The sequence below is a fragment of the Perca flavescens genome, chromosome 14 (assembly GCF_004354835.1).
Source record: "Perca flavescens isolate YP-PL-M2 chromosome 14, PFLA_1.0, whole genome shotgun sequence".
NCBI lineage: Eukaryota > Metazoa > Chordata > Actinopteri > Perciformes > Percidae > Perca > Perca flavescens.
Window position 1 is genome coordinate 17654455 of NC_041344.1, and position 22094 is coordinate 17676548.

The following is a 22094-nucleotide window of genomic DNA, read 5'->3' on the forward strand; positions in this document are numbered from 1 at the left end:
AAAACAGTTCTGTGATTGAAGATGTAACGCTGATATACATTATACACATTTAATATTGAAAAAGGTTTTTGGTCTGTATGAAAGCAGCATTTTCCAGAAAATAGCCTACTGTATACAACCCTGCAATTATCAAAAGAAGCAGATTTTGAAAAGGTTTCCTAGAAACTTTCAAAACAAAAGCTTTGGAGTAACAAGATTAAGAGTCTACAGCTATGCTAGCAGCTCTGTGAGGCATCTTACTTTAGCAGGTTAGCATGCTAACATTTGCTAATTAGCACAAACATGAAGGTCATTAGTTTTGCAGGTATTTAGTCATAAACCAAAGTATTGGACAAATGTTGACCCGATTATGGTGCTGGAATGAAACGTTTATCTCATGATAATCCATCTAATAGTTGTTAAGATATACAAAATAACAGCCAGCGCAGTCTCTTGCTTTGCTTTTATCGGTATTACAGAAAGGGGAGAGACTAGGTGTTACCTCTCAGGCAGAAACAATGAACAAGTGTTTAAATATTGACTCTGGCTCTGAAAGAGACATTTATTTCACTCTCACCTCGAGTCAAGGCTGAACCTTGACTGTGTGTTTGCTCTGCCTATGTTCTGCTGATCTTGGCTGTTTTCCTGTAACTAAGCGTGGAGATAAGATTTTGACGGACTCTTAACAATGGGAAAAGGGATGGTTTTTATTCTGAAGTGTGTTTTGAAATACAAGCTTTGGAGTCGTGGCTGCAGCCGTGACACTTAGTATCAGTGGCTTAGTACTGTGGGTACAAAGCTTTGTACCTATATGACACAACAAGGCATACATTCATATTCTGAACAAAGTGTTAGACTACTTTATGATTGACGAAAATAATATAACGACAAAAACGAAAACCCATTGTAAACCATGAATGGCATCAAAATGGAGGCAGACAAAATAAGTGCTTATGAAAATAAGTTTGTAATATTTCTATATTTGTGCAATTTTCTACACTCAAACTAAATAATGAAACTGTTAATTTGATGAAGAAAAAATAAAATGGGAGCATGTTTGGCATCTGAGCTTTGCTGGTTAGACAAAGACGGAGAAATAAGGAGTGCAGGAGGTAAGGGAAAGGAGAAAAGGAAAGGTATACAGCAGGGAGCATTTCTCCTGTAGCGAGCCAGAATAGACTCAAATATACGATCGACACAAGACCGCATGCCTGCACCCATCCCATGCTTTCAGTTTCCACACCAGTTAACAAGCAAGCACACGTGTCAGACAAAAAGACCAGACAATTAGATCACAAGAAAGGCTGTGGTAAGTCACTTGTTTCCAATAAAGGGAGACTGGCACACAAGAGTTTAGGGGGTGAGTGTTGATGGTCTAGGGGTTAGAAGGTCAAGTGAGGAGGGGTGGGTGGGAGGTCGGGAGGGGTTAGGCAAGTTTCAGTTCATCTCCTGGGTGGGCGAGCCTTCTGGCTGACTGAGCAAAGACTCGGTGGTGGCGCTTTCCTGCTCGCCAGGGTTACTGGTGGACGCTGATGGACTCATCTTGGTCTGAAGCAGGGAGAGGAGAAAAGACGAGGAAGAGTAATTCAATTCTTGACTCCCATAACTTAAGTTAACAATGGGATTTATACAGACACAAAAAACCAACCACATTTAAAATTAAAATCTGTGGTAAAAGTCAAGGTTAACATATTTACTTTTACCAGAGCTCAAATTTAAAATGCATCAATGTAATGTAAAAATCCATAAATACAAAACGTCCTATTAAAAAAACAACAACAGATCTTGTTAATGGAACTATTTAAAGCAATACGTATGTAACCTTTGAAAGAAATAATAACACAATCTTCTGTTCAGCAAAAGTTACGTAGTCTCACTTAGAAATAGAAATAGTGGATTAAAAGGTGAATTCCTGTTTTTATTGACACTGAAAAGAGTTGTATGAACTGTCTGTGACCTCTATGAATATTTGATAAAGCTATCAATAGAGATATTACATACTGATTGAAAGGATAATGTTTACTATTGAGTTAGGCTAATGCACAAACCATCTGACCAGGTCGAGAAGACTTCATTGAGCTGCCAGAGATCACCACACATTCCTACGCAAATATAATGGAACTAAACTAGTGACATTTTTGGTTTACATTCCTGGTGTATCTGTAAATCCTAATAAGTATTAGTTCAAGGTGAGAGGAGCAGTTCTATACACAGTCCTCCTGGGCTTTAACACGCTGCCACTTAAACCATTTTGAAATGTGTATTGCTGAAAATGCGGCCACTAGTCCAGTTTTTAATTTAGTTACCTTCAAAGTCTCCACTTTCTCCTCAAATGACTTGAAAGTTGGTGCATTCCTGTGAAAGAAAGAGACATAAAACAACAAAATCACATACTGACCGACAGTGTTTGACTTTATCTGACATGCTTACAGTATACACCCTATACGTTTGGGAAAGTAAGGAAGAAGGAGCAGGATGTGACTGTAGTCACACCTTTAAAAGGTCATGTTAAATGATACTCAGAGACAATGCAGGATTTTAAAGTGACCCCATTCTATTCTGTTCTTCTGAAAAGGTGCTAAGAGGTGTTGATTTTCATGAAAACATAACTAAGAGTGCCGGATGAACTAGATGAGAAGAGGTAACAGTCAACATTTTCCTCTAAAATATCAACCTGTAACATTTAGAAAAGGTGTGTTTGATTTATACAACTTTGAATACATCTAGGCAGACTAATGAAAAACTGACTCACAGAGAGCTGCAGAAACACAGAGGAGTGTGTTTTTTGGAAATAGGTTAGAATGGTTTACATTAATGGAATACATTTTATGTTTGAATTTCAAATAGAGCTGTAACAACATCAACTATATGGATTATCAATTAATTGTTTTAGTTTTAGTCTTCTATGACAGTGAAGTACATCTCATTGGTGTTTTGGATTGTTGATTGGACAAAAGCAATTTGAAGACATCCCCTTAAATTCTAGAAAACATTTTATGAGTTAATAATCCACAGATTCATTGATGAAAATAATTGCCCCTTTAATTTCACACATCCAGACCTGCATCTCATCAAACTCCCTAAGACCTGGAGAAATTGAGCACAAATGTGGTTAAAAATTGGTGGAGAGACAGTGATTTGTGATTATACCAATAAAGTATACTGGACAGAACGTATTTTTATGTTTCTGAATGCGGGTGTTTCCAAATTCACAGCTAACCGTTACTGCCTCTGGTTTCAAAAGGTGCATTTTATCTCCATGTTTTTCAAGAGTTTTGCTAGACCTCCATCAGCTTGACGAAACAGAGGTCTGTCTAGCAAGATTGTAAAAGCTGCAAAGTAGCTCTTAGCGGCGGCCGCTCTTTGGCAACCTCATGGTGCACACTTGAGACCTTTTTATACAATCCATAACATGAAAATGCAGAACTAAAGCCAAACAAGTTTCTCTTTTCTGTGTAGAACAAACACACTGTGCAGCATTTACCTCTCTCATATTTTATTCAACACGTGTAGCTCAGAGGGCACCACTGTGTGCCAGTCACTTTAACACAAACTTCCCCCTTACCTCATGACAGGCATACTAGCTGAATGTTGTAATGAGCGCATGCTATCCGACAGCATTGTGGAGAAGAAAGGGGGTCATTAGTGGTCATCTTAGCAAAGTGCAGACAGTTTTACACAGACCGAACAAAGGGAGAAACACAAAACATACAGTACAAACCCTAATGTTTTCTACTTTAAGTTCAATCAGCATACAAGTGCTTTATCCCATTGCGATTGATTGTGTATTAACACAGTGGGTGTGAGCAAGCCCTTTGTATTATGGGGGAATATCTTGTACACACATACACACACACACCCTTTGGCCCCTGCCCTGACCCCCCCACTCACTATCCCACCCCCAAACCAGCTCTGTGTTGAGGCTCATCTGTGAGGCTGCATTTCTCAGCACACTGGGGCTTTGAGGGGCCTAATAATCCTGTTTGCAGCTCAGTAATCCAGAGAGAAGACGGATGACAGGGGAGAAAACAGGATTAGGATCTGGGGGTCAACTGGAGCTATATCTCAAATGGAACAAACTGTTGCTGTTTTTCTAAGCCTTGTTTAAACAGGAAATATTAACGATAATGTATTGGTAGGTATTAGAGTTGGCACTTTGAAAGCAGAATTTAAGGACAGAAAACCCATACAGTATATTAGATCTATGGCTACCATAATATAGCCATGTTATGGTAAGGAGAAGATAGTAACTGTAATGTGATTAGAACGGGCATTTAAAATTATAAGTGGTAGAATTGGTTATTAATGGAGGTACCTAATGGCATCAACATATCGGACCCACAACTGTATACACAAAACATACGCTATTACCACTACATTTATACATAGATATGACTCTGGTTGCAGTTTAAGCAGTAGAATTTGGTAAATTACATGCAGATTTTTTGTAAACTGTTTTCGTGCCAAATGAAATAGAAAGAAAGAAATTGGAAATATTTAGGGACTAAAATCTCACAGCCTAAATAAGGCCCCGACACACAAAGCCGTCTGCGGTTGTCGGCGTTGGCTGAACAGCCAGCATGCGCAAAACGTACGTGGTACTTGGCAGTGGGCTGTACTCTGGTGTGTTCCAGTGCTAATTTTTGGCCCAGACAAAGGCGTCGAGGGCCGACGCCACAGGTGGCCGTCGGCGGCAGTTGGCGGCTGCCGTCAGCTTGGTGTGTCAGGGCCTTAACTAGCACTTTCTGATCTCGGGCAATTTCTACGAAATACAATTTCAGGTTGCTCAGTGGAACAAAGGATACTGGGGTCTCTTAAAGGTCCCATGGCATGAAAATTTCACTTTGAGGTTTTTTAACATTAATGTGAGTTCCCCCAGCCTGCCTATGGTCCCCCAGTGGCCAGAAATGGCGATAAGTGTAAACCGAGCTCTGGGTATCCTGCTCTGCCTTTGAGAAAATGAAAGCTCAGATGGGCTGATCTGGAATCTGCTCCTTATGAGGTCATAAGGAGCAAGGTTACCTCCCCTTTCTCTGCTTTGCCCACCCAGAGAATTTGGCCCACCAATGAGAGAGAGACATCATGGCTTTCAAACGAGCAAAGTGGCAGTTGGTCAAGGCCACACCCCCACCCTCCACCTTGACCCCCTCTTTCCTCCTCAACAGCATTTAAAGCTACAGACACAGAAATTGCACATCCTAAGGAAAGCTCATTGTGGGACTGGCTCTAATGGCTGTAATTCTGCACCAAGGCTGAATTTGGGGAAAGAGACTTCAGATACAGTATTAGGGGACCACTAAGGCCTATATAAAAGCATCCAAAAAGCAGCATGTCATGGGACCTTTAAAGATTTGGTGCTTCGCAAAATATCATTTACTTTTAAAGTCACGGTGATGTCTCTTGTCTGACTCACCTGACATCCTCAAGCTTCCTGGTGATGGCTGAGCCCACATTGGTGAACGCTGCTGTGGCCTTCAGACTGGCCTGAGACAGTGTTTCAGACGTCCTCCTATAGCTGAAAGAGAGGAAGGGAGACCGAGAGAGAGAGTGAGGGAGAAGTGATGGGGATCCAAAAAGAGAAGATCAAACACTGAAGATGGCATCAAAGTCTGAACTAAACTTCAATGTCTTTTTCATTTTAAAAAGACTGAAAGCATCACAACGCTGCTTATTTCCTAACCCATTAAACTGTTTCCCATATGCTGCAGGCAGCTGATCATGCTTTCAAGACATTCTGTAAAATAATAAAAAGAAACATTATCAAACAAGCAGCAGATACATGGAGAACTGCTGGATAATAAAGCTGTTGGCCATGAGGTCAGAGGACAAGCCACTATAAAAAAGTATCTCATAAAAGGTGTAAATGCCTATACTCCCGAGGCAAAAGCTTGATTGACAAGATGTCATAATTAGAAACTATGTAACAAGTGAAATATAGCGCGCGCTCAGGTCAAATGTCAGCATACTGTGGTAGGTAAGCACTTACGCTGTGGAGGTGGTGACCTCCTGCCAGGTTTTGGTGAAGTTCTGTTTCAGCTCATTGAGAGGTGTGATGCCCAGCTTCCTCTTAATGTCCGCCAACTGCTTCTCCTTGGCTGCCAACACCTGGGACAGAGTCAGGATCTCATCCTCAACCTACACACACACACACACACACACACACACACACACACACACACACACACACACACACACACACACACACACACACACACTTTTTTTAATGTTTTAAATGTACGCAATATGCTTAACAATTTATTTATTTTTAGAGCTGCAAATCGATTAGTCGATCTTCAAAAAATTAATCACAAACTATTTGGGTCCTCAATCGTTTCATTTTTTAAACAAAAATGCTACACGTTCCTACTTCTCCAATGTGTGGGTTTTCTGCTTTTCTCTTTCTGACTCATTGTAAATTTAATATCTTTGGACTGTTGGTCAGATAAAACATGACATTGGAAGACGTCCACTTGGACACTGGAAAATTGTGATTTTGTTCTGACATTTCATAAACCAAATGATTAATTGAATAATCAAGAGGAATAAAGGCACTGCACCTGGCAGCTCCGGTTCTATAATTTGAGAGTTTAAATTTATTTAAAGTTTTTTAGAAAAAGGCCAACGAATGTGAAATGTTAATCCTTTTTTCATCAGTTGATGAATCACAACAAACAAGATCACCCATACACTCTTGTCGAAGGAGCTGCTGTAAATATTAGCTGTCACGAGCATTATAAATCCAACATCAGAAGCAAGGTAAGTGGTTGGGTCAGCTACAGGGGCAATAAGGGACCTGGAATGAGCATCTTGTTGCTATGGAAGGCTGTTAGGTGAACAAAACCTGGCCTTGTTTGAAATTAAAAGATGCTCAAAGCATACATACGCTAGACTCAAAAACCACAGTCAAATTGGTATATACATATTGTAGCCATAACTTGACTGAACCAAGACCTGTTTAATCCCTGATCCCTCCTGTCCTGACCTTGACCAACTCTTCTTGTAGCTCCTGCCGCTCCTCCTCTGTCATGGCGGGGGTAGCAGAAGAGGGACCCACAGACGTTGCGGCATCTTCTCCCACCTCTGGGACTGAGTCCGGATGCTGCTGGGAACCTGGAAGGTAAAATATTTTCTTTTTTAGATCCATTTGTACCTCTCACTTTGGCGAGTCGGGTCCGCTTTGAGGCTTGAGTCTCATCTTTTTGATAGACAGGTTTATATGTTTGTGCCCATGTTTGCTATGTGACAGTGTACAGGTGGTATGGGAGGGGAGGCTGATGTTGGTTGTCAAACTCTGCTCAGTTGTCATGCTGTTCCCCTGGAGGATGAGAAGAAAGGAAGCTGGTAGTAGGTGAATATGTGAAACATAGCAGAGAGTAGGACTAGGAGAATTAAGGATGCTTAAGATATTGTTTGATGATAGATGGCAACCAAGAGGGACAAGCAAAACACTTTATCCCTCTCACGTGCATAGTCATATTTTCACTCTACACACATACAGTATACAGTAAACACACTTGTCTTTGATGTTGTCGTCTCTGGCAGAGCTGTATCCAGTAGGAGCAGCAGTGCATCAATAATACAGATAGCTTTCTAGGTGGAGACATCCAGGGCTCAGACAGCATGAGAGAAAAGCAAAAGGAGTTCTGTCTGTCAAAAGGACAGCGGGGGAGGATGTACTGGGCCAGAACTGAGCTGGAACAGGGAAACACAAATGTGTCTCTGAAGTCATGTTTATTTTCATTCATTTCAAGGATTCAAAATATAGAAACAAGGACAAAAATAGGATGGAGTACAAAATAAGGAGGGAATCCAAGAGTTGAACAAAACAGTGTGAGGGGAGGATTAAAAAAAGGCACGACTAGAAAAATAAAATTGGGACTATACTGTGCCATTACCTCAGCAAGGGGAGAGGCAGTACTGAAGTTTAGAGTGAGAAGAGGCCTAAATAGACCTGAGAGTAGATTTCATTAATGCACTGCCCTGTAAATAACATTTAACTTCTGAAACCACTAACATCATGGTACTAGAAAGAATACTTGGGTTGGCCTGGTACATTGTCCCTTGTAAATACTGTAGGCTAGTAAGCTAAATAGCACGGTTTAATTACCCATCGAATGAAAAAGAACATATTGTTCTGAATTTGCCTGGTAGTTATTGGTTATCATCTTATTCAGAAAATGGTATATACATTAAATGTCATGGAAAAGGTTGACATTTTGGGAAATATGTTTATTCACTTTCTTGCCAATAGATGAAAATGATGTCTGTCTGTAAAATGTAAAGCTAACGCCAGTAGCTGGTTAGCTTAGCTAAAAAATCTGCCTACCAGCATCGCTAGGTTCTTGTAACTTTGGCAACTTTTCTCGGTTTTTTATCCCTCTTACACACCAAAACAATACTTTAAAACTGAGACAGCATGTTGGCCGAGGACAGAGACACCAGAATCACAAGCCGCTACCAATATATATATCCCATGAAGATAAGAATGGAATTGCCTCATAGCTGTCTGGAGAGCTGCTCAAAGTTTCTCAGCCTTCCAATCACAAGGTGTTAACATAAACTCAGGACTGGGCTGTGCCATTACTAGCTCTAACATGAATTAATACCATGGAAATAAGAAGCGCTGATTGAATACTTCTCCAGTGAAATTATTTATATGTCAAAACATGCACAAGATCCCCAAAAAAAATCTGTAAATCATTTTACAGAGGAAATACCGTAGAGGCGGCATTACAGTAATTAAGTTGCAAATTGTCTTTTCAGCCTTTAGCCCTGCTCACACCCCCTCCCCCCATATTAAATAGTACTTTTATTTTGATAACCTACATTATGTTGCTTTTTGTAATATCACAGGGAACAGCTTCTGTAGGCTGAGACCTCCTCTTAGTTATCTGCTATGGACAACACACACAGTCCTCACATCCTCCGCCCGGCCTCTCCCTTGTGCTTACCTCTGGTTTTAACAGCTGGCGAGCTGGGCGGCGTGTCACTGTAGGCCGGGGAAAGGTAGAGGTAGCTGGCGTTGACTCCTTGTTCAAAGTCAAACGGAGAGTGGTATTCCTCCAGGGGCTCCATGTTTACAGCTTGGAGTGTGTTTGTCTACCACTACCTAAGCAAAGCCAAGCCGAGTGCTGATTGATTGTCTGCATGTGATCCAGGCGCGTGTTGGCTCTGTGTCTCCTTGTTTACAGCGTCCTGGACTCTTGTGGCATGTGCGACAGCGGGACACAATATCCAAGTGTGTGTGTACGTGGGAGGAGGTTTTGTATTGGCTTTCAGGTGGTTAAAGTGAGAGTACAGTGAAGCAGGATTCCATTTTCTGTTTCTGCAGCAGGCCAAGGCGTTGTATACCCTCTGCTCCTTCCTTGCTGTTAATAAGTTACCTGTCCTTTCAGGCAGCTTTTACACACTCTCTCTCTCTCTCTCCACACACACACACCCTCTCCCTCTTCCTCTCCGTAATCCCAAAGGTCAATTCTCAAACCATCCTTCAGACATCCATTTGCACAATCAGCGTTGTTTTCAGATGCTAGCCACTGTAAGTGCTGCAGTGATACTGCGTGACACTCTGGTTTCAATACTCTCAGGTCTCTCTGTCAATTCCCTCCCTCACTTTCTGTCGTCAAGCTTATCCAAGGAGGAAATAAAAGAGGTCCCATTTGTGTGGGCTGGTCACATGGTGTGTGTGTGTGTGTGTGTGTGTGTGTGTGTGTGTGTGTGTGTGTGTGTGTGTGTGGCGGGGGGAATAGCATTGGCTGAAAAGCATAATCTGCAGTGTCCCAGATTACAGCAAAGCACTAATCCAGGGTTGCCAGTCCACCTTGGAGCCGCAGTAATGCGAGCCAGCTAGAATGGAGTGGCGAGGATGCTAGAGGCTACACTTGGTATTGTGTTTACTTGAAGAAAAGTGCTCTGCGCGGTAAAGACAGCATGTACATGTAAAAGTGCCACTGTATGTGTTTGTGTGTTCATACTAGGGCTGCAAGTAATGATTCTTTTCACTATACGTAAATCAGATTATTTTCTTAGTTGGTCGTAAATGTCATTATACATTAGAAAATCCACATCACAATTTCTGAACACAAGCTGATTTAAATAGTTTGTTTTGCCTGTCCAACAATCCCAAAAAAAGGCTAACGATTGTGTCATAACCACGTGACTTATTGTAGAGGAATTACTGCACAGTACAGGAGAAGCTCGCAGGCAGTTTTGATTTACATTAGCTGTTTAGTTTGATTACTAATGTTAACTAGCATTTTAGTTTAGTTTAGACTTTCAGACAGGTTGCTCACGTCACATTTATATCTTCAAGCTCAGTTTGCAGCTGCGGAGTAACGCTCAGCCATCACTGGAAAAGTGCATCTAATAGACTTCACTGGTCTCCGTCCAGAGCAACGGGATCTGTTGGTCCATTTATTTTATTTTCTGTCTTTGCTATATACATACTGTATGTGCATATAAGAATTAAATTGTGAAATGTAGTCCAGTTTATTGTCCAGGGAGCGGACATTCGCTGAGCTGGTCTGCTGGGGTTAGCCTAACCCTAGCTCATGGCTGTGGCTAATTCAAGTTCATGTTTATGTATTTAGATAGAACTTTGAATCACAGTAGGTCATCTCGAAAGGCTTTACAAAGAAAACGTGACACTCATTCACATATGCCATCGGATGAATTGATTGATTAAATGTTATTGTATGAAGCCACTGCATGCCTGTGCTCGCCTGATAGGTGGGGCTAGACAGGGGGGGGATAGGGAGAGCTGTAGGAAGAAGGCTTGCTTTACTTCAAATTCCAGTGTATTTTAGAATTTCCTGCAGCTTTAACATCATTATCACTTCACTTGGTCACAAAAACACAGTATATAATCACTCAACCAGATAAAACATCATCCCGGCAAATTCTTGTCAGGTCACGCTAAAGCGTTTGAAGGAGAGATATGAGGCAGGAATTCAAGCTGCACGAAGAGAGGAAATATGCAAGAATAGGTCATGCCTCATTTCATTTAGACATTCACGGAGTGTCATTAGACAGCAGGCTTGTGCAAGCACCTGCTGATACTCTCAATGCTGCAGTGAAGTGAAAAGGCCTGGTGACATTCCAGCACTAATTTTATTGGATGTAGATGCTACTAAGAATTTAACATTGCGCTGTAAAAACCATAAGGTTAGGGACCGTTCGGTATTTATGGAATGGACCACCGGAGGAAAATAGGGGAGGGTCATGTCTTTTTATTCTTTATTGAGGGGAGGGTCATCCAAACATTTTCAGTCCAGAGGCGGGGGAGGGGGGGCTGTTTGGTGCATATTTTTCCATGTAGCTCTTAGTCTCAGCCCCTGCTACCAGATGGGTCTGACCCATGAGTTTGCTGTGGGGCAGGGGGAGCTGCCCCCCTGGTGGCTGAAATGGATAATTGCATTGTTTAAAAAATGAGTGTAATAATTACATCTGGCAAGATCAGATATTTTATAAATATCTTAAATAACACAAAACAACTAAATGGTGGTAGGTAATACATCTGATTTTATATACTGCTTTAGTAAAAAAAAAAAAAATTCTTGGCTGACGATGCAAGCAGCAGAACGCAAAAAACGAAAATGACTGTTGCACTATGTCTGGACATCTTACCGCGCCAAGGTTGCAATAAAGGCTTCCTAAATGCCACATTTGATGTCAGCTTACTAATTGATTGCGGGTTTTGTGTAGATTTGGACTTTTATATGTTTATTCCACTTTGTTTAAACGGCAAAGTGGAGGAAGCCTAGTGACGAGTCCAACCAGTTTGTGTGTTGAATGAGAGTGCCTTGCTGAATGGTCTAATTTGGCTAACTGCTAGCTAGCTGACAGCTTGATTCAGTCTAAAATAACGTTAACTCAAGCTAAACACTGGAAAAAGCAGGCCACAGCTACATTAAGACTTTACAGTAATAACAAAAAAGACAAGTATTGATTGTATTTTAAATGAATGAGCAGTAAAGAGAAGTAAAGTACAACTGATGTTACAGCTGTTATATATTTTAACGGTTATTTTCAGGTTTTATTTTGAGGGTCTTTTAAAATTATTACATGCTGTCTCCACTGGTGGTTAGCTGAATTAGCTGTTAGCTAGCTAGCTAAACTAACGTTTAAACCAACGACCGGAAGCGTGGAACAGATCGTGCAGTGTAATCCTGTGTTACACATGGTTTTACCAAGGATAGTGGACACTGCACGATTTGTTCCACGCTTCCGGTCTTGTTGTAGCGGTCTGCCGCTAGCCTCCACTGGGAAGCTAACATTAGTTTATATAGCTAACAGCTAATTCAGCTAACTGCTAGTGCAATGTCGTAAATCCTCGTAAAACAGGATTTTCATCTGCGCGTGTGCTTAACGTCTTGCACATGCACGGAACGGATCGTGCAGGCAGCACGGATCGTGTACCGACAGTGAGCATAAAAGTTGTCAAAAAAGTGAGAGTACAGTGGAGCTGTATTGATCAGGATTATTTCAAGTTCCGAGTAGGAAGCATGACTAAAATTTGAATGTAAACGTCCTAAAATTATTCTGTGATCTCTTATAAGGACAAAACACCTAGGTGCCAAAATCAACACAGAAGTTTGCTCCGGGTTGAAAACTGACTGCTAAAAAAGAACTGTAACATAGAAAAGGCAGCAAATCAAGCACCCACAAAGTCAGTCATTCATGGAAACAAAAACATTCAACTGGATTTTGACTCATGCTATCACTCTCCATTACTGAAAAGGAAAATCTATGGTTATGACAATGTTAACATCAACGTGTGAAAGCTAATGAGAAAAAACAAACATCTGGGGCCTCATTTATAATATAATATATATAATAATATTGCGTCAGAAGTGGTGTACGGACAAAACATAGGATGTGAATACGCACAGAAATATTGTACACACACACGTTTATAAATCACATTTGACTCTTAATGTGGCGCAGCTTTGGCAGCTTTATGTCACGCCCATAGTTTCCCTTAAATAGTCAGTGACATGCCCCAAATTAACATTCATTCTGACATCATGCGCAGAGAGGAAAACAATGCAAAGGACTTTCGCTCAATGTGAAGTTGTAGTTCTTGTTAGAACCCACTAGGTGGAAAAGAGGAAAATATGTTTGGAGTGGACAGTGTGGGCATTACTAATGCCAAAAAAGCTGTAGAGTGACAACATGTTGCAGACGCAGTTAAGCCTCATGAGGTCGGACCGTGGCCCAAATTAAAAAAGAAAAACCACTAGAGCCAGTCCCACAATGAGCTTTCCTTAAGATGTGCCATTTCTGTGTCTGTAGCTATTGAGGAGGAGAGAGGGGGGGGAAGGTGGAGGGTGGGGGTGTGGCCTTGATCAACTGCCACTTTGCTCATTTGAAAGCCATGATGTCTCTCTCTCATGGGTGGGCCAAATTCTCTGGGCGGGCAAAGCAGCGAAAGGGGAGGTAACCTTGCTCCTTATGACCTCATAAGGAGCAGATTCCAGATCAGCCCATCTGAGCTTTCATTTTCTCAAAGGCAGAGCAGGATACCCAGGGCTCGGTTTACACCTATCACCATTTCTAGCCACTGGGGGACCATAGGCCGGCTGGGGGAACTCACATTAATGTTAAAAAACCTCAAAGTGAAATTTTCACGCCATGGGACCTTTAAAGTTGATGCAAAAAAACGCCTAGCGCTACACCGAGAAAGTGTTTTTGCCACGGGACACCGGAGTTGACCCCTCTGGAAGTGGGACAGGCACAGCGTGGTTTCTCCGAGTGCTCCTCTCCGTAGCTTTTATATAAATCCTAATTCTTGCGTAGAGAGAGCGACATACGTCTTCTTTTGTGCGTACGCCATGTTTATAAATGAGTCCCCGGATCATTACAGAAATGTTCACAACCATTAAGCCAACTTTGAAACGCTCTCAGATGAACCTTTTTCTGTACACTGACTTCCTGTCCACCACTCCTCTGTGGTTAAGAGCCAGGCAAGCATGATTGTGTGATCTTCTCCAGGAAATACTTCACATTAAGAGAGGAGGATGGGACGCTATCTTGGAACAATTGAAGCACTGGGGGACAAATTCCACAACTGTGTCAAAGTGAGGAGAATGGACTTTTCAATTTTAAACTTAAGATGTAAGATGTGTGTACATTTTGTATATATACAAAATGTCAAACTTTCATACTTTTTTTATATATATACGTAACGACAGAAGTGATGATGTTCTGTACAATCCAAATCACTTGGGTCACACACCATAACATGTGAGGCTTACTAATGTAATTGTGCTGAGAGTCTCACATAGACAGATTTGGATAGATGTTTAAATATTATGAATACAAATTCTACAAACCAAATCACAAATTTGATTGATTTTTCTTGGATTGGATTGTTTTATTTGATTTATTTGAACCACAAACAACCCATGTTCCCCATCCACCCAGACTGTAACCAGGAACAAACTGCCATTTTCAAGTGGTTAATGAACCACTGCATGGAATCCATTACCTTACTATTCTTTGCATACCCTGTCACATGATTAGCCTAAAACAAGAATCATGAGACATAGACGACTGGGGGTGCAGCGAGAGTGCCAACAAAATTCACATGACATTCGTATCATGGAAAAACAGTAAAAAGAGCAAAGAGTGGCTACACCTCAGAGGGAACACATATACTGTACATGTGCCGTACACTACGTCTACACTATGCTACGCGGCTGCTAGCTGTAACTTCATATTTACCGTACTGACACAAAAAAGGTATCAATATTCTTATCTAAATCTCGGCAAGAAAGCAAATAAGCATATTCCCCAAAGTGTTGAACTATTTCTTTAAACAAGGTGAACATATTAAGTCATGTTAATTCTTCAAAACACAAAGTTTGACAAATGCAGACTTATCAGTCCCTCCAGGATTTCGCCATGTTGCTATCACGCCAATTCACGCAAATTCAACAAATCACCGTGAATTTGGTGCGACTCGCAATTTTGACCAATCTCTTCAACTAATCCCAGCAGTCCCACGTGCACTCTGAGAGCCACTGACTGACCAAGCGGGAGTGAGAACGGGTTGATCATTTCCATGTTTCTGATATGAAGACGAGACGGGTGTGACTCGAGTCAAGTGCAACAATAAGTCCAATGAGTACTTTATCAAACTGTATGAATATGAATACCAGGCCAGGATCAACAAGCCACTGACACATATGTTCAAATTTGATTCATTCAATAAATTATAATTTTTTGTCTAAAATCCACCAGCCATTTTCATATTATATCAACATTTGCAGCATCTGAGACTTTTTTGTAAGGTTACTAGGAAATCTCAGCCCAGAGTAATTTTATTCTCCCCAAAACAAGTTTCCTTTTTATTTTTAAAGAACTATACAAAAAAATAATCGCAACTTCATTGCAACAAACATATAAAAGACATTTCAACTTTTATCGCAATTTTTTACAAAAGCTCCCGCAAAATCAGGCATTTTGGGCCGCAACAATCTCAAAAAAAAGGCAGCGAAATCCTGGAGGGACTGACTTATCCCAGATATACAAGGGACCCTGATGTTGAAGAAAAAGCCAGTTTCCTTAGTGAAAAGAGTTAGGCCGGCTACACACTGGCTGCGTGGCGTGAGCGTGTCAGCTGTGTGGCGTGTCTGGTTTTATTTCAGCTCCCATGTTAACAGCTTAGAGCTTGTACACTCGCATGCCGTGCATGCTAGAAATAGGACCGACGCCTATGTTTGTTTGAAAATCTCTAGGTTTTGACATAAATGCAGATATAAATGTAATTTAAAAAAATAATAATAAATAATTATCAATTTTCAAATATTGCACCTGTCAATACAGAACGAAATATTCTGTAGCCTATTTTGCTGTCAATACTGTGTCAGCGTCGCGTCAGACACGTTTCTGATGTGTAAAGACAGAAAAATCCACGCAACAGAAACGCCACGCTCACGCCACACAGCCAGTGTGTAGCCAGCGTTACCCTCATGCAATGTGCACAGTCCCCCCACGGTCACATGAATTAAAAAATAAAATGTCTGCAGTTATAATACAGGAGGACCTGCTTTGTTTCAATCACATCTTAGTCAAGCTCATGTTCAAGACACTCCCACCAGCTACTATTAATTAAACACGAATTTAAAAGTTAGATTGTACCCAATTGTGTCTTAAAATTGGCACCCTGTGCTTTAGATTTTGACTGCCTTGTTTCAAAATAAAAATAAATAATAATAATAATAATAATAATAATAATAATAATAATAATAATAGTGATTTAGTGATTTAAAAACAAAAAGGGACTGAATGAATAATTCAATCTTAGGTTAAGTTAAGGGTTGCTCCTTTATACCCCCTGTGCCCCATTTGACAGTGATGCCCAAAGTTTCTCTCTGTAGTGTTATGTTAAAAGATACTCCGTCTGATGCCACAGCCTCTAGACAGGTGAGACCTCTGCTTGGCCAAATCTCACAGGTTCATGAAAAATTCTCCCAAAAGAAGACATACAATGACAAGAAATGAAATGGATTAAAGACTACATGTTTGTGCTACATGAAATAATTTACACAAACATGATACACAACTTATAAGTAGCTATGCATGTGACTATACTGTATTCGGGTTATAAAAGGTACAACTTGTCTTGTCTTGTCACAGTGATTTCCATTACTCTCACTCATTGCTGCAGTAAGCTGAGCATAGTGCAGAAGCTTTAAAGGGTGGAAATATTCAGCCCATTATATAGAACATAGGGAACATTTTATACCACAGATGATACACATACGCTAACTTTCATTCATTTAACAATCAGCTTAAAGATCAAAAGTTTGCAAATAAACAGGGGAATTTCCCTTTCATCTTTGAGATGAAATGCGTCAATCCAGGAGTGAGCTTGTGAGATGGCTAGGATGGCGGCGTTTAAAAAAATGTCATATAAACGGTTTGCCAAATATGGTGTATACTAGAAAATGGGGAAAGTACCTGAACTTTCTGGAGGGCTCCTAAAAAGCTTTGTGCTGGGAAAAGACGTGTATGATGGTGTTGTCATTTATACATATGTTTATTTGGTTTATTGTCTATTTTGTTACTATTTTGTTGAATGGTCTGGAATATTGTAGTTACTGTGTCATCTTTTTTTTTGTTTTTTGATTTTTGTCTGGGTGGGTGGGGGATTTGTTCATGTTGCGAGTGGTATTTTGTTAAAAAAAATTGTTAATCACAAAAACACAACATACATGGACATATTTTGAAAGTATGATTTTGTTCTGGCTAAAAACATTTCTAACACAAACAACTCAGCAGCTGTAGAAGGTTGGGGGGGGGGGGGCTGTTATCTGGACAGACTTCTCCTGACTGTCCACACAGCTAAAAGCAGAGTTGTGCCTCACTGAAATCTAATAAGGCAGAAATGTTGGCCACTGATCATGATCCATCTCATTAGATGTCGGAGTTTTTTTTATACTGATTTGAGCCGTAAGACCGTTAGCTTCTATCAAGGAGGCAGAAAATAACAGAAACAGGCTACATCCAAAAGGTACAGATCATGTGTGACTTTTCTTGTCAAGCTACAAAATTCCACATTTTTTTATGTAGATACATGAAGTGAGGTATTCAAAAGCATTTTAATGGAATAACGCCTTAAGGGGAATTGCAATAACACTGGAATAAATTCCAAATTATTTTTAGCAATTAAATCAGGCATATGTGAATTTTTGAAAAATAGTACAAGTGAAGCATGAGGCCTCAACATTAAATGTGTGGTTTTATTTACATACATTTACACTGTAAGTAAAAATGCATACAATTACCACAAATGCTAACAAATCAATCACGTTTTCCACAATATATCACATGGCCAAACTATGCGCTAGTCCCTAAAGACATCCTCAAATTCCAGACACTGTACTATAAGGCTAGAACTACTGAAGCAAAGAAATTCCAACTCGAGCAAAAAAAAGGACCCATATGATCTGAAGTTCCTATGGGAAAATCCATTCAACAAAGATGACTTTGACAACAAAGTCATCTATGTACACACAAGCAGAGGAAAGCAGACTCCACTCCCCTGACAGCCCCTTTGAAAAGCACCGGTCAGAACACTCACTCCTTCTAAAACCTGCTAACCTAGCTCCTTCTCATCCTGTTATTTGTAATGTTTTACCTGAAATAGCACACTGATTGTGGAAGAAACTGATTCAACAAAATCAAAGCTAGCTCTGTAATGATACGATATGCTTCAAAGTGCCTTTTAGTCTCAAATACTGAGCAGGCTGAAATCCAACAGGTGATAGTGACAAGGAAAACCCTTAACAAGGACGCAGATACAGATGGTGCTGGGATACAGCAACCATAGAGACATGCATAAAAGCGTGACAATTGAAGGAACTTCACCGTCTGTTGCCATGAGAGTGTGAGATACAAAAAGAGAACTAATTAGTTCCTATGATGATATTTGGGACACAATAACAACTAGGAAGGATAAAGATGTACTTCTGCTACATGACAGAAGGCCATAACTGTTTTTCTATCAGTGTTTTCAAGGCCACAAAAAGACAAGATATTTGCTGCCTGAACTGCTGGTACATCAGTTGAACACACAGCAAATGTAATGTTTTAAGGGAAAACCTAGAGATATTGTAAAGCACAGAAAACCTACACTACCAAAGAGGAACCATGGTCACAAGACAAGCAGCCAGACAAGTAGAGACAATTTGCTTTAAAATACATTGAGATGACGTAGAGACTGACAGGACTGTCTGGCTAACATACTGTATACCGCAATCTGTCTGAATTTAATAAACACACATTATCAACTAGCATCAGGTTACATCTGTCAATATATAAAATATGATGTGCCTTTCCATAAAGTATACCGTATTTTTCACCTTGAGGCCAAAAAACACAAAATACAGCATGCAGACATCAGGAAATGACATTTCTGCAGGGGGTTTATGCTGGCAGGAAATGAGGTAAGGGCTGTGCCTTGTTTACCTGGCATCCCCTTAAGGTGAACAAATAAAGCTCTGTCCCTTGCTTCTTTCCACAATAACTACAAGGTCATGTTACAAGAAAAGAGTTTTTTTAATCAACTAAATGGAGTCTTATACAAGCTTTATATCTTGCAAATTTCAAATTTTCTTGAACTGCAGCAAAACAGATTAGAAGCAGCTATCACAATAGGCAAGTACGTGTACACAATACTGGAGGATGGGTGGGGAAGTAGTGTCGAGGTATGAGAGAGCAGATGGCTGACTAGCAGGAATGGATGGGAAATGTTCAGGTAGGTGTAGGAGAGAAAACAAGTCAGGAACGGTAGAATGCATTCACGGCATATCTGTGGTTTAGCTAACCACTCACCTCCTCTCTTTATATCTAAATACTGGTCCCACACGTGTGCCTGTTTGACTTAACTAACAAACCTCACAGCCTTCCAACATATACTGATAGGTAGGTATGTGCTACTAGAAAACATGTAATAAACTGTCCAACGGGTGTAACCTATTTGTAAATATATACAGAACATTCATTTTTCGCCATAACTGATTACAATCCCAATACCACCTCATCAAATTGTTTAATTTGATCAAATCTACACTAAATTTACCTGTCAGTGCCTGTCAAACTTTTAGCCCAATTATTGTTTACTTTAATGAAAATGACTTCCTCGTTAATATTTTAATGAAGTAACGTTGGCTCAACGTCTGGTGACATGTTGTAATGTATGTTGTGTAATATTCTACTTCCTTGATATTTTTGGCACTCTCTTCATGTATCCGAAATATTTATTTTTATTTAAATCATTGTTATCACTGTCACAAAAATGCACTTTATTTGAGTTTGAAAAGTAGCATATGTTCTCAACGGACTTACTGCGCAAAGTTAGCTAGTTTGCTAACTTTAATGCGAGACAAAAGTAGTTTTTCGGTAACAACATAGTCACTGAGAGAAATTTCAGCAAATGAATTACCTTTCTCTGCATCCTCCATTGTAACGTTACTGCTGAGCTTTGTTGTTTCTGGTAGTTTTTTATGTTCAGAGTCTGCAGGTTGTTTACTTGGCTGCTGCAGATCGTCCTGCTCTCTCATGTTGCTTCTGCCAGGAAGCACGACGTACGGGGTGGGGTTCGCTGTGACGTCAGCACGCAGCAGTGTAAACAGAGGCAAGCACGTGGATCAAGTTTTACACTATCAACAAGTCTGAACTGCATGACGGCACGTCATTATTTGATTGTTCTTTTGACTGTACACAAATTTAAACATTCATATCTGTCATACCTCAGTTATACATAGTTGTATATAAAATGGTAGTGTTCACACTTCCTCCAAGTTCTACACATGTAAAACAACAAAAGTGATAAAGAGGTATTTTTTAAATAATATAGAAATCCTTGTTAAGATATAGTCTTAGGTAACACATCATACATAGAAAAGTCTATTGCATACTACTCCCCAGGGCTGTGGAGATAAGTCTCGTAATGCGAGACTTAGCACATACAAACCTGCTTTTGGAGAGACAGAGACATTTGTGGTGTGCCATATTTTATGTAGATTAAGTTTTAACCCATTGTATAAAGAAGATACAATATCAATTAAAGGAATGTTTGGAATGCTGCTTTTATATGCATATCAATTTTTATTATTTTTGTTGTTGAATTTATAATATTGATACATGTTTGTTAATGTCACATTTTCATGCTTGCTGTGCAAATCTGTGTCTATTTATCATTTTTGTTTTGGCTGTTGCCAATGACATACCTCTGTAATTAAGTAAAACCAGTGGCTATGCTGTCAATATAACATATCTACTGTATGTATTGAAAAATGTCTTGGAAACATTGGAACTTGAAGGCAATCATTTAGAGAGTTCATACTGAACTGGACCATCTTTTTTTTCTTCTTTTTTTTTAAACTTAATTTCAAAAGACCTGAACTGGACCATCAGGTTTTATTGCTGCACTATGGTGACATAACCGCCTGGTAGGAACCACGATTTATTAGCTGAAGGCATACCAGTGGCAGAAACTCCATTACTGATACCTTACTCATTTATTTCATACCTGAGAGAACAGTTTGACAGTCCTATTCAGTGCAAGGAAATTAAATTTGTCAAATGAATTCAGGTGTTCATGTCAAGTTGATAGCCAATGCTTGTGTGAGCTGGAGCAACAATTAGATACACTAATTGTACACGGCGACATCCCTTATTACCACCATGAGAATTTAACTATTATAGTGCGATCCAACCCCCATCTTATTGTAATCCAAACCTGGGTCAAATCCCACTCTTGTTCACACACTGTGTGCAAAGCCCCTAATTGGACAGCACTGAAACTATACACCCAACTATGTCAAGCATCACATACACTCACAAAAAGAGAGGTGTTCACATGAAAGAGTGCCACCTGCTGGACCTGATCTTGACGACAGGGAACAGAAACTTGAGCTAGATGTTAATTTAGATGTTAAAATACTTTACTATGGGCTATAACATCTCACTGGTATCTGAAATATACAATTTCACATCTACATGATCACAAATCACATGACTTTATAACTGTCACACAAGTTGTAATATCTTATAACTGTCTGTATTTATTCATTATTGAACACATGCATCGGAGGATAATAAATAGAAACAGCAAATATAAACTATGATATTGTGGTGACATACACTCTATATTATGCTTGTATGCATTGGACAAAAAAGTTTGCATTGAGTGTTAATATTAATGTAACGGAACAGTAATAAGCAATTAAATATCACAATTCATTCACACATCTATATTTATTTATATGTAAGCTACTTTATATATCTTTATACTTCATATATTTATATCTTTTGTAAATAAAATAAACATTCAACAAAGTAGGACTATAGACACACTACAAGTTCTTACAGAGTTCCTATAGAAATATTATAGGAATATTATGGTAACCCCGTTTAGCAAAGGGCTAAAGTGGGACACACAAGTCAGCATATGGGCTGAGAAGACAAGCAAAGTCAAAAAAAATGAAAAGCATGCGGAAAATGGGTGCAGCCTTCAAACACAAAAGACCCCTTGCTGATCAACAGATCCCCATCTTCCTTTAAAAGCCGCCCCCTCCCTCTCCAACCCCCCTTTCTCTGGTCGA

At 39.9% G+C, this 22094-nt stretch overlaps 1 protein-coding gene across 3 annotated transcripts; it reads right to left on the reverse strand.

The window, feature by feature from the left end:
* Positions 1-35: 35 nt before the first annotated feature.
* Positions 36-20095, reverse strand: tpd52 (tumor protein D52). Of its 3 annotated transcripts, none has more exons than XM_028597226.1 (6): positions 19931-20095; positions 6962-7089; positions 5966-6114; positions 5393-5494; positions 2286-2334; positions 36-1527 (listed from the first exon to the last, which is right to left on the reverse strand). In XM_028597226.1, exons 1-6 carry the CDS (start codon positions 20046-20048, stop codon positions 1417-1419), a joined length of 657 nt encoding a protein of 218 aa, XP_028453027.1. In that variant the 5' UTR covers positions 20049-20095; the 3' UTR covers positions 36-1416. The 3 variants fall into 3 exon arrangements, with proteins under 3 accessions (XP_028453027.1, XP_028453030.1, XP_028453028.1); XM_028597229.1 differs by lacking the exons at positions 36-1527; positions 2286-2334; positions 19931-20095 and adding exons at positions 2343-3586; positions 8887-8894; positions 8931-9671 and having other exon boundaries at positions 6962-7078; XM_028597227.1 differs by lacking the exons at positions 36-1527; positions 2286-2334 and adding an exon at positions 2343-3586.
* Positions 20096-22094: the final 1999 nt, after the last annotated feature.